Source organism: Geospiza fortis, unplaced genomic scaffold (assembly GCF_000277835.1).
Source record: "Geospiza fortis unplaced genomic scaffold, GeoFor_1.0 scaffold145, whole genome shotgun sequence".
NCBI lineage: Eukaryota > Metazoa > Chordata > Aves > Passeriformes > Thraupidae > Geospiza > Geospiza fortis.
This window is the reverse complement of record NW_005054362.1, coordinates 1,931,303-1,944,390: the sequence shown is the minus strand read 5'-3', so window position 1 is coordinate 1,944,390 and position 13,088 is coordinate 1,931,303. Positions and strand designations below refer to the sequence as shown.

Genomic DNA, 13,088 nt, shown 5'->3' with positions numbered 1-13,088 from the left:
GCAGGAATGAGATGACATCTGTGCCCTCTTCTCCAAATGCCATCCCAGCACTGGAGCACAGCCAGCCCCTCCTCACCTTGCTGCTTCTGCCTCAGGTCATGCTCCCCGTGCCCCTTCTCTGTGTCCTGCAGCAGCTTGGCCCCTTTCTCGTGGGACAGGCTGGGCGAGCTCACCGGACTCACTGCCTCCATCCGCTCGGGGCTGTAGCCTCCATGAAAGCCTGAGGAAATCAAAGGAGGAGTTAAAACCAGGAGCTCACTTAGATTTTCCCGAGCTCTGTTGCACCACTGCTTGTAGGTAGATTCATGTGTTCAGCAAAGTGGGGGGAAAAAGACATGAGGGAAGACTTGGCAGGTCACGCTGCAGGGCCACCTCTGATGTCCAGCTGTGGTGATGGCTGCTGTGAAGAGGAGATGTCTCATTCCTGCAGAACTGGACACTCAGCAGCTCCCGGTGACAGCATGAGATCCAGGGACCGAACCCAACCTTTGCATGTTCACAGTTTGTTCCTCCATTTTCTCCACCCACTGAAACCCCCACCATGCCCAGAGGGACAGCGATGCTCAGAGAGAGTGGAGGAGGCTGCACAAGAGGTCTCCAAGTGCATCCACAGTCCTGCGACACACTGCTAGGAGGTGCCAGGACCAGACATGACTGAGGGGTGGGATGGGATGCAGCTCTTCTCCCAGCCATGCTGCTGCATCCTCTCCATCCTTGGGACATGAGAAGGGGAGTGGGACAGGAACTCCCAATGCTGATAGCCAAGGCAGCTGCTGCAACTTGAAGATGGGGTCCCACCAAACCCCCACAGGCTGCTTGTTGCTTCTGCATGCTAGTGGGAGCCTGGATGAGTGCTCTGGTTGAAGGTTGGTCCCATCAAGAATGACCCAGACCTTGAAATCCATCCCCCTCCTGCACTTTCTACTGGAATAACTAATCCTAGTGCTTTTCTCTCTTACACAAGATTCCTCTTAGGTGGTTCTTGTGGTCTGCTCTGGAAATGGCTGCTGAGCATGGCTGGGCTCAGTGATCCCAGGACAGCCATGGTGCCCACCTTGGGCAGCATCCAGCACCAGCACCCTGAGTGAGGTCACCCTGAGCACAGAGACCTCATCCAAGCTGAGACCCACAGAGCCCTCAGAGACCCTGCAGCTCATCAGCAGGGAGGTGCTTGTCTGATGGCCAGCAGCCCTGTCACGCTCACAATCCCAGTTCTCCACTTTGCTTCTTTGATTTATTACCCACAACTGTTCTTTACAGACTGCCTGGGAATTTCTAAGGATGGGGAAATCAAAATTAGCAAATGGCTATTGTCTGTAAAAAGCAATACCAGGAACTGGTCAACATTTGCAAAACAGGACTTGGCAACTGGAAAAACTAAAAGAGGGTGGGAGAAGGGAAGATCCTTAAAACACGCAAAAATGAAAAAGTCTGGAATAACAAAATGGCCAGGAAGCAGAGGGACAAGCACACTTGGGGAGCTGATGGAGCCAATATCCAAAATACACAACTGAAAATAAGAAGTAATGAAATAAAATCAGTGTAAGGTCACAGGTCTCTCACCTCTGCCCTCCAATTTCTGACCACCACTAGTGGGGTGGTCACTCAGCAAGCCTCTTTCTTGCTGCCCCTTATCACAAGACATTTGGTGCATGATAATCACATCTATCAAGTTGGCTGCTGTCATGGTGCTCTTACCGAGTGCTCGGAGCTCCTGCTCCTGCATGGAGAAGCGTTTACTCTGACTCTTTTCTCTACTGTGCTGCTCGGAGCCTGAGGCTGCGTGCTGCTGGTCCAGAGGGTGGTGGTGCTGCTGGCTTTTCCCCTGTCCTCTGCCATAGTGATGAGAGGAGCCAGCTCCAGAGGCGGGCAAAGGTCTCGACTCCATGGCTTTGATGGGTGAAGGCGACTGCTCGAGGTTGGCCCCGCTGGGCAGCTTTGAGGTGTAGATGTTGTCAGTCTGGGCTCGCTCTGCCTTGGTTTCCCTCCCCCTCGAGGCCTCTTTCTGCAGCATGGCTGGGTCCAGGGGGGCTGCGTAGCCATCGGCCGCGCTGAGCGAGGAGCGCAGGCTGGAGGCCGAGGGGAAGGCGGCGGAGCGGATTGGTGACGTGGTAGTGGTGGTGGAGGATCTGCAAGGAAAACGAAGACAAGGCCAAGGTGAGAGAAGCACGTGGAGAAAGGGAATTACCAGAGCCTAAGTGTTCAGCTTTGCCTGGTTGAGCTCCTTCCAGGCCTCCTGAGCATATGGCTGGGCCATGCAAGGCCAGTGAGGAGGGACTGGATGCAGCCTCCACCACAGTAACTGGCCACAGGGTATTGGGCCTGAATGCATTGACTGGAGAACATAAAACCCATGGACAGGTCCCAGAGCCCTTGGTAACTCCACCACCAGGCAATCTTCAGCAAGAGGAGCAATACCTGTATTTGGGCACAAGCACACTCCTACTTTTTCTCCTGGCAGCAGGAAAAAACAAAATAATTAGGGCACAAAATGTGCCTCTCCCCACCACAATTTCCCTGAAAGCTCCAGTCCTGCTCAGTCCTGCTGAGACTGAAGGGAAAACAACTCCCAGTCCTTCCTCTCAGAGGTGCTCACTAATTAAGTGCTGGTGCAGGCATCCAGGCAAGCACTGGAAACCATGGTGGGAGGCACGTACCGTAGGACGGAAGGGGTGGGGGTCTCCGAGGAGATGATCTTCATGCCGGTGTTGTGGAGCACGCTGGGGCGCTGCTGGATGGTCTCGTGGGTGCGGGGTGACACGGGAGAGTGCTGGTGGCTGTGAGAGTGGGAGGACGAACGGCTGCTGGACTGCTCCGTACCTGGGGAGAGCATGAGGAAGGGATTTAGCTCTCTGTCCAACAGCCCTAACCCTACCTTCCACCCAGCACAGGTCCCAGGGTGGAGGATGGACTCCTCCCCAGCCTACCTGGTCTCCAGATGGGCGCATGCTCCACTGTGGTGGAGGCTAGGATGGATTTTTCACGCTCCCTCTCTCGTTCCCGCTCCCGCTCCCTTTCCCGTTCGGACACCGACGATCCTGACTGTTTGGTCATGTGCGTGGGCCCTCCTGAAACCCAACCAAAAGGCAGTGAGAGGGCTGCAGACACAGCAATTCCCCCTGGGAATGCTGCCTGTTCTTCACATCGCTGTGTATGCAGAGCAGATAAGGAATGGCTCCATCCAAGGTCACCTGGAGCAGGACAGACGACGGCAACCAGTGCGACAAAACCCAGACAAATCATGGAATAGCTGTCCTGGTGCTGTCTCCAGGGTATGACCTTCCACAGAGCTGTTTGCTTTGGGGAAGGAGGAGGAAAAGCAAGGAAGCCCTCAACAAGCATGTAAGAGAGGGAGCCAGTCCCTGAGTAAGAATTAATTTGGGGTCTCCCAGACTCTCCTGGCATGCTGAGCCCATGGCCTTGGATTGGTTACGAGCATCCTCCTCAATCATTTTCCCACTGGAAAAGCAACCTCCAGCAATACCTGGGGAGAGCGGGGAGCTGCTGTGCCGGCTGCCGAAGGTCTGGGGGGGTCCAGGGATGTAGGTGATGCGGTCCATGGTGGTGGCAGAGGTGCCAGGGGTAGGGGGCACAAGGACGGGCAGGTGTGGCACTTGGGACAGGTCGATGATGCCTGCAGAGAGAAGCGAGAGGACTGTCAGGACAACGCTGAGCTGCTGCAAGCTTGGCCATGCTAGACCTGGCAGTGCCAGCCTGACCCAGCCTCCTTCTCCCCTGCTGCTCCCAAACCCCTGGACGATGCCATGCTGGGAGGACCTGCTGCATAGTTGAGGGCGAGGGAGGGCTCCCGGGGCGACAGCCCGCGCAGCATGTCCGCCCGCTGCGCCATGGCCGTGGCTGCGGCGTTGTGGTGCATCTGCTGCGACGTGATGTAGTCGTTGATGATGGTCTGGCGGTTCTCCATGGCCGCTGTGTCCGGGTAGCCCCGGATGAGGTACGGGGGGTACAGGTGTGGGTACGTGGGGCTCGGAGCCAGATGCCTTGGCAGGTAGTAAGCAGCAGCTGGGAGAGAAAAGGATGCAGATGTGAAACACCAGAGATCTCGGGTTTTGGAGCATAAGGGAAATAACAAACCGTGCCCCCAGCCAAGGTACCTGCTTCCAGCTGGATCCCCCTGGGGATGGCGGCGGGGTCGAAAGGCAGCGGGATGTGCCCTCGGTACAGATCGACGCCGCTGACGCCGCGGAGCAGGTGCTCGTACGGGGAGATGGGGTGGTGGTGGTCGGGCACGGGGGCGTGCGGAGACTTGGAGTTGGTGAGCTCTCTCGATGTGGGGGTGATCTTTCTGTCCTGGGACACCGGCTTCCCAGCAGTGATGCTGCCTGCTGAGAGCAGAAGGAAATGAGTCAGAGACCGAGCACTGCAGCCAAGCCATGTCCCTGAGGGATGCCTCTGGCCAAGCATGTCCCACAGGGACAATCGTAGCTACCCTGAGCTTGAGGGACCCTTCCCTCCTCCCTGTGCTGCCATGCCCTGTTACACCACCAAGGTCAGGGTGGGCCAAGTCCCAGTCCCAAGTTCCCCTGGGAGAGAGGCCTTTCTGAAATCATCTCTTCACCCCAGCACATCCATGCTGGGCAATCTGTGCATTCACCCTGGCCTGCACAAGCTGATGGTGGTGCAGCCTTGCTGCCATGCTCTTCAGCACAAGGAGGTCACTGCTGCTGTTAGTGAGAAGCATGAACATCTCCCACCCAGTGTCCCAAGGACTGCTATCCTGCCCACCTATGGAAAAAAGAGCGCTCTGGGCCACTGCTGGGACAGGGAGGACACTTTTGAAACACTAATGGCTTCACCAGCCTTGGCCCAAGTCTCCCTTTGGCTACCTTGGTGCAGGTGAGGTGCCCTCACTTCAACAGTGTGAGCACCCCCAGGAAGGGCACTGAGCCCCAGCTGTCCCTGGCAGCCACCCCAGTGCCATGAGTCAGCTGTGGGTGTGGGGTGCTGGGAAGAACAGGTTCAACAGGCACCTGCTGGGAATCGCTCGGGCAGGTGGGGTCAGCAGCCACCTCCCGTGCACCTCACCTGCCTGGCTGTTAGAAATTTTACCATCAAATCAAAGTTTTGCCAAGTACCTTCGTGCTGCCGTGGGGTGGACTCCCGTGTGGAGACTGGAGACCCTCTGTGCAAGTGGCTGCTGAAGGCCGTGCTGTGCCCTGCCTGGTGGTCCTCATAGCCCAGGGCACTTTGGTGGGGTTTGCCCGGCTCGGGTACAATCACAGGAGCCCCTCTGGCAATGGAGCCACCTGAGTTGGTCACTGGGCTTGGCCTGTTTTTCAGGCTCTCTTCGTAAGCTCTTTCCAGATTCCTCGGGTCTTGGATGACATCCAGAGAATGCACAGAGTGGAAAGTCCTGCCGGGGCTGCCGATGATGGAGCGCACATCGTGCTTTTTGGTACTCGAGGAGGAAGAGCCGCTGTCGTACTTCAGTGGGGTACCCTGGGGACAGGAGGCAGAGGGGACATCAAAGGGGCCTAGAACAGAAGGAGCCCAGTGACTGCATCCCACTGAGCTCCAACTCAGGATGCCTCATTCAGTGGGTCAATACACAAGGGTTTCTCAGTCAAACAGCCAACAGCCGTCGGCAGAGCAGAGATAACCACTCGAACAGGGCAGGGTGGAGGGCCCATCTTGCATGTCTTGTTGTGCTCCAACAAGATGATGATGATGAGTCACTGCCGAAGGCTGGCTGTGCCCATCACGCCTCTCTCCTACACACACTGTGAAATGGGACAGGACTGCAAGGTGCCATGGGAACCCTGCAAATATTTGGAGACCAAGAGGAGATACCATGCCACGTTTCATCCTAACCACTGGCCCTGCTGGGTTGCCACTTGCCCATGAAGGGAGGAGACCAAGTTTATGCGCACCAGAGTCACAAATGCTGAGGACACAGAGTTGACTCTGTCCTTGGAAAAGAGGCAAATGTGTCCCCTTTTCTTTACACATGTAGATGGATCATTGCTTTCTTAACGTGCCAGGAGTTCCCTGGGCTTTGTATTTATCTGCAGGGAAGGATTAGAGGATGGTTTGGATTGGAAGGGATCCCTTCAAAGGATGGGGCATGACAACCTGTACCCAAGCAGAGTGTCAGCTCTTACCAGTGATGCAACACAAAGCTGTCTCTGCTCTCCTTTTACCTTGGGAATGGCTCCCAGGATCTGTGCAAGGGCAGCAGTGTGAGCAGGACTGATCTCATCCAGTGCTCACTCCATACTCACCTGCGTGATGGAACCTTCCTTCAGAGGTCTGGCCAGAGAGATGTCTGGTGTGCGCCTCAGCTCCTCCCGGGGGATCTCATGGATTGATCTTCCTGCTTCTTTCACCGTGGCTACCAGGTCTTCATGGGCTGATTTCATTTTCAGAGGAGTCAGATCGTGAGATCTGACCTTGTAGGCATCAGATAAGTCCCTTGGTGGAGTGTTTTCCCTCTTGAGCTGTTTGGCTTCTCTTCTGAGGTAGTCCTCATGGGCCTCCACATAGGACCGAGGTATTCCTGCAATCCCCAAGCAGATGATGGATGCAGAGGGTGACTCCTCAGGCAGACCCTGGACTCCCAGTCCCCATGCAGATACTCACTTCTAGGAAGTCTCTAGTTAACACATGTCACTCAGGGACTGGTGGCCAACTGAGCCCACAGAGCAGCTATACCACTAATGCAGCTGGTCCACCTCACATCCACCACCACCTTCTGCACCACCACCAATTTCACACTAATTTCAACCTGCTTCATGCGAATCACTGACAATCTTGTCCCTGACTTTGGCAGAATTCAGGCTGGTAGAAGCTGAGCAAGACTGAAAATCTCTCTGAGCACAAAGCAGAGGCTGCAAGATCTGCAGCTGGACCTTGATGTGCCCATCCTTGCTTCCTCCTGTCCCATCCTGACGATGAGAACAAGGGGCCATGCCTGTGAGGTGCTTCCCCTGCCCGTGCCCATTTTGTGCTCCCAGGTGTTACCTTGTGTAATCGAGCCTCGCATGTGATGCTGCTCCTTTAGGTTATGGGGACTGTGTCGGTCTGGAGGGATCGCTCGACCCATGAGACCTAAAGAGATCCAAGAGGGAAAGTCAGGCTGTGACACAGCAATTAATTTACCATGAATACGTGACAGTGTTACCAGGGATGTCTAGAACAACAAGGATAAATACCAACAATTTCTAAATTATTAATTTTTTCCTTTTTTTAAATGTGCTGCTTTTCTTTTGTACTCCTGACAGGAGTTGTACTTCTGTCAGAACAGACACTCAAGGCAAACAGACCAGTCTACATTCTGGTTTTTTCCCATGCTGGTCAGATGCTGTCCTGTTGGGATACCACCTAACCACTGCCAGAACACTGGCACAGGAAGATGCACCATGTAGTCAGGAGACGAGATCTCCACAGGTCAGTAACATAACCCAAGTGAAAGGCTTCATGCAGACCCACCTTCAATGCTGGTAGATAAGGTATCACGGGCTGATAAGCCCCGGCTGATCCTCCCCTCCATCATATCATAGGTCCGCTTAGTTCCTGTGGTCTCATGGGAAGCTCCCGAGCTCCTGCTGTCTTCTTTGGGACACTGAGAAGCAGCAACTCCACCTGCAGGGGGGAACACCAAGAGGCATGGAAAGTCAGCACAGGCCAGGAGAGGGTGTTTACTGCTGTTTGTGTGCGTTGCTGAGGGGTCAGATCTCATCCCAGCATCAGCTGCTGCTACGTGGTGCCAGAAACATCGCACGGGATTGGCTTCCAGGAAATTCAGCTGGTGTTCTCTCCCCTCCCTGCCTGCCTCAGACTCCAGATCTGTGCCTCCCTCTCGGTAGGAGCATCCACCCAGTCATGTCCCATTCCCTCCCTCCCTAGTGGGGCCATCCCGTAGGCAGCAGGACAGCCCCGAGCCAGTGGGAGCAGCTGCAGTTCCATTGAACTTGACTCTTTGAGTCTGGGGAGTTTTGGTTTTTTTTTCCTTGTTTGTTTTGATTTTTGCTAGACACCTACTGTTTGGGACTTGGCCAGCCTTAACATCTGCCGAGACACTCCCTGGGTGAGAAAATCAGGGAAAACGGAGGAGAAGCGAAGCTGAGAGTGATTCCTTTGAAACAGCACTGAGCACACACAGGAACTGGGAGAGATGGTGCAAAGCAGGACTGATGCAGTGAGTGCTAGGGTGAGGAGAGACCACTGACTGCCCCCTGATCCAAACCTGGAGCAGGTTCCTGCAAACAGGCAGTGGACACCTATCCTGAGCTACAGCCCCCACCAGCACAGCCCTGCCCGTGCCAGGCAGCATCAGGCCCACCCCAGGCAATGGGCACCCATCATGTGCAGCGAGCTGTGAATTCAGCAGCTTCTGATCCAGCTGAATGCCTTGGGTTTATGCCATGAGCTCCAAACAGGATGTCAGCTAGGAGAGACAAACGCCTCTGCCCATCATCCCTGGCCAGGCTGCCCTTGCCAAGGATTGCCAGTGCACTAATCCTCCTCTTTGTGGGTAGAGAAAGTGGTTGTACAATTAGAGAAAGCAGGGAAGTTAAAAAACATTCATTCTACTGTGGACAATCAGGAACAAAACTCCTCCTTGGCAAAACCAGTAATTAATAAAATGGGATTATTACAACTTCACACCCACTGTTGGTTTCCGCAATCAGCACCCACTCAATCCACAAAGTGTTTGGGGCTGTGTGTGGGGAAACAAGAGGGGGTCCATGCCTGAGCCTCTGCTTCAGCTCCATTTGACAGCAGAAATCCGGGGGTGACATTCAGAATCAGCCAAGCACCATGTGGGTGATGTGCCTGCACCCTGTCATCAAGGCACATCTGTTGCCACCAGCCCTTGTGCAGGAGGGGACGCGCTCCCGGGCACCCTTTGTGCCACCGGGAAGCAGGGGGAGGGCGTGAGGGAGAAGAGAGACTAAACAGAAAGAAAACCATTCCAAACCCACGTTCCTCGCCTTGCAGAAGCCATCAGCAATCATATGCAGGATGAGAATAACCAATCTAGCACAATTCAGCTCACACATGCTACAGGATCTCGTCTCATTACAGCTCTTTTATTTTAAGCACCCTCATGACACTAAAGAATTTGCAATTTTTTTTCTGCTTGCCAAAATTCATAATCACCAACAGTTTCAGTTTTCTTATTTAATTTTTTTTTAACTCTTCTGTTCCTGGGCTGCTCAGCCTTGCTGGGCTCTACAGGGGGAAGGGGAGAGGCAGGGCTGGCAAGGCTGCAGCAGCTCATGGGATCACTTGGGATGTGATAAACACTACCAAGCATGTAAAAGGCTGCTGGGGAGAGGAAGGAATTAATTCCTCATCTGTGTCCACGGGGGGTAGCATGAGAGGTAACACAGGCTGCAGCTAGGGAGACTCAGGCTGACACAAACAACAGAGGAGAGTTTGGTCTGCAGCTCTCCCTCATTGCCTGGAGAGGGATCCCAGCTCTGGGCATGGGCAGCCCTCACTGCCAGGAGCACTCCCCATCTCTCCCTGACGGTGCTATTTCTGAGACCAGCCTTGTTCGACCCCCAGCCCGGGCAGAGATGATTAAAATAGCCTCTTGCACAAACAAGTTCTGAAACACTTCCTGAGTCCTCCCTGGTCCAAGCCTCGCCAACTGTCCCAAAGGGCATCCAGTCAAGTCCTCCTCGGTGACATTTCTGATCTGGGCTAGAGTTGACAGTGGACCCTGGGGGACATGCTGTGAGCCAGTTTCCATGTGGCAGGCAGGAGGCACAGCACAGAGCCCTGTCCTGAAAGGTCCCTGCGGTCTCAGGACACACACAAAGGTGACAACAGCTGGAGCTTGTCCCCGTGGCCTGACCTGAACCCTCTGCCTCCAGCCCTGGATAAGACAACCCAGCCTGTGATGAAAGGAGCTGCCTGCACTTGTGGCCATGAGGAAAGGGAATTCTGCGGGACTCACTGCCTGCAGCACTGCCCACAGGGCCCAGGCTGCCAGGCAGGCTGGAATGGATACTACGCCCCAGGGAGGGAGGCACAGGGCTCAGGCAGCACAGCAGCTTCCTGGAGATCAGCTCCTTGGCCATCTCCAAACTCAGCCCAGAAGGGAGGTGACACATGAGGACACCAGAGCACACACCAGCGCTTCACCCCAGGAGGACTCGGGGCTGCAGCATCTCTAAGTTGGCTCTTCCTGACTACAGGTGCAAGCCAGCAGGAGTCCAGCTCCAGAACAGAGATACCTGACCCAGCACACAGCAAAAGGCAAGAATGGGGCTGTTCCCAGCCTCACTGGAGAGCAACATCTGCTCATCTCCAATGGGAGGTACTGGGACACGCAGAGCAGCTTTGATGGGCAGTGCTGTGATGGGCTGAGCAGGCAGGAGCAGCTGCTGACCACCTGCTGGTACCACTGATGCAGTGAGGCACTGCTGGCAGTTACCAAGGAAAAGCCTTTCCGTGCTGCAGCGGTGCAGCCAACACATCCCTAGACAGGCTCCTTGAGGGATGCAGGAATGGCTTCACCACCTCCAACAGCTCCAGCAAAACTCTCCTGACATTGAGGCTGGGTCCAGGAGGATTCCTGCAGGGCAGTCCTGTGCTGGAAAAGCCTCAGGGTGCCCAAGTCACTGCAGGTAGAACCTGACATCCAAATAAACCTTCAGTGCCTCCATCTTGCAGGTTTGACTCCACCTTGGCCCAAGACTTTGTGAGTGTTCTTGTAATGTTTTCAATCAGTCCCCTTCTACTACAGGGTGCTAGAGATGAAGGTAACACCTTCCTATCTGGTCCTCTCCTCATGCCTGTTTCCTAAAATCACTGCAACCCTGCCTGCCATCTCTAAGACAAGATAACCACACAGGACAGATGGACACAGGGCACCAGGGTGGGAAGGGGGAGAAGTGCTGGAAGCAAAGACAGAAGACTGGCCCGTTGTACTTCATCAGCCTTTCCTCAAATAGCTCCCAAGTCGCAGCCACAGTGGCACAAACCCCTGGCACCTGCCCTAAAAAGGCAGAGAGGATCAGGACTTACCCTCATAGGACAGCACGTGGCCTTTCTTGCCTTCGTATATGACATGTCCTTTGGGCACGGCATCCTCCCTCGCCTTCTCTGCTCTGCTGGGGCTGTCTTCTCCGATTATCCTGGTAATGGTTCCTTTGTACAGCACTTCTGCCGGGGTGCCCTTGGAAAGCCACCAAGATCCATATTTAACAGTGTCACAACCAATTAAGCAAACGCCGTGCGGGGACAGGCTGTTCCTCGCGGGAAGCTGAGCGCAGGGAGCACACCCGGCCTCCGCTTCCTGGCGCAGCCAGCAGCCAGGGACTTGCAGCTTAATTATTGATGAGAATGATAACGAGCAGCAGTAAAAAGGTACGTGATCTGTGTGAGGCTGCTGGGAAGAGGCAGGGGATGAGGAGAGCACAGAAACAGCAACTCTCACCCCTGTGTGTTTTGGAGTAAGCTGCCTGGCCTGCTCCCTCTCCCCGGGTTTGGGGGACAGGGCTGGTGCTCCCCTGAGGACACCTTAGTGACAGCAGGCACTGCTCCAGCGTTAGCTTTTCCCTGCAGCCTATTTCCCCAGCTTGGCACAGGAGCCACAGAGATGTTCTGCCCACCCAGGCACATCTGCTGGCAGCAGTGTGACCTTCAGGGAGCTGCCTGCGTGCGGGAGCTGCGGCTGGCAGCGCGCCCGGCTGGGACGGCAGCGACAGCGAAACCGGTCCCGCAGCAGGTTGGGGAGCAGAGCCTGCCTCAGACCCCCAACAGGAACAGCAGCAGGCTCCCCACACACACCAGTGTGAGCTGAAACCTCTCCTTCACCATGAGCAGACACAGCTCACAGCACCTACCCCCCGAATCCCCTTCAAAACACACGGAGCTGATGTCCCTGAGGAGTCGCTGGTGATTAACACCCTTCTGCCACTGTAACCTGTCGGTGCCAGCTGGGAACAGCCACCATGGGGTGACAGCCCCCCTTCCCCATCTCTGGGAAGGCACAGGGATGCTGTCAGAGTGACACTCCTGACTGACACCTGCCTACTCAGCTCATTTAACCCCAGCAAGCCCTGGGACTGATGCCTGGGGGAAGCCTCGGGACGTGATGCCCCCGCCAGCTTTGCTGCTGCTTCCAGGTTGTGCCACTCAGGCTCTTTCCCCACTCCTGCCTGGGGGTGCCCCTGCTCTCCACCGAGCCCTCAGAGCAGCAGCAGTCCCCAAAAGCCAGGGCACACCAGCATGTGGGTTCAGTGCCCTGGGCACCCAGCCTTGCAGTGGATCTGGGCACGTGTAATGGCTCTCCCAGCCCCAGGTAAGGCACCTCCCTCCACAGATGTGCTCCGAGGGGATGCGAAAGCAAGTGATGACAGATGGCTTCAGAGCAGAGAGCATATATTCAAGATCTGCTTCCTGTGAACTAGATGACTCATCTGAGATCAAGTATCAGCTCTGGTACCAGGAGCGGCTGCCAGAACAGGGGGCTCCTTCTCCCCAGCAGGAGCAGAGGGATGCAGGCTGCTGGGCCAGCAGGAGAGCCAGGCAATGCCCTGGGTCTGGCCCTGGTACCTTAATCCCCAGCCAAACAAAGGAATCTGGATGGATTCATTAGCTGGCTGGATTCATTAGCTGGATGCAAAAACAGTGTCTCAACAAACTCTGCTGATCTCCTCAACTGGCACATGGTACTCAAGGTCCTTCACGCCCACCCACTGCTGCCCACAGCTGCTGCAGGAGCATCTGAGAGGATGGAGCAAGTGTTTGCTCTGATGGGTTATTTACAGCCCCTGAGCACCCACTCCTGGCAGTTGCTGGACACAGGGCACCAGGCAAGCTAAGCCTTTGCTCTGGGCTGGGATTCAGGATCAGGTCCCCAGGGCAAAAGTGAACATGGTCATCCTCCTTGAAGAAGGCAGGCAAAAATTGGAGCCTGAATGTCTTTAAATATCTGAATGATGGCCAGATAAAATCCCCATGGGAAACAGATTTTTTTTTTAATGCTCTCTGCTCTGTTACCAGATGAGCAATAACTCACACTGCAAGAAACTATCGCCTGCTTGCCAGCTGCTCTTCTGAAGATGGATGGTGGAGATTAAGGCCAAAGTATCTTCCGTCTGAAGAGC

General features: G+C 55.1%; 1 protein-coding gene across 1 annotated transcript in view; it reads right to left on the bottom strand.

Annotated features, from left to right (window-relative positions):
* Window positions 1–13,088, bottom strand: part of NCOR2 (nuclear receptor corepressor 2) — a 151,926-nt gene that overhangs the window by 6,373 nt on the left and 132,465 nt on the right. Inside the window, exons 28-39 of the mRNA XM_031059450.1 lie at window positions 11,002–11,152; window positions 7,450–7,602; window positions 6,982–7,068; window positions 6,243–6,517; window positions 5,097–5,460; window positions 4,116–4,343; window positions 3,778–4,023; window positions 3,485–3,634; window positions 2,928–3,068; window positions 2,658–2,820; window positions 1,699–2,129; window positions 60–220 (exon numbers count right to left, since the gene is read on the bottom strand). Coding sequence (XP_030915310.1) covers window positions 60–220; window positions 1,699–2,129; window positions 2,658–2,820; window positions 2,928–3,068; window positions 3,485–3,634; window positions 3,778–4,023; window positions 4,116–4,343; window positions 5,097–5,460; window positions 6,243–6,517; window positions 6,982–7,068; window positions 7,450–7,602; window positions 11,002–11,152 — 2,550 coding nt within the window. The remainder of the gene's footprint in view (window positions 1–59; window positions 221–1,698; window positions 2,130–2,657; window positions 2,821–2,927; window positions 3,069–3,484; window positions 3,635–3,777; window positions 4,024–4,115; window positions 4,344–5,096; window positions 5,461–6,242; window positions 6,518–6,981; window positions 7,069–7,449; window positions 7,603–11,001; window positions 11,153–13,088) is intronic.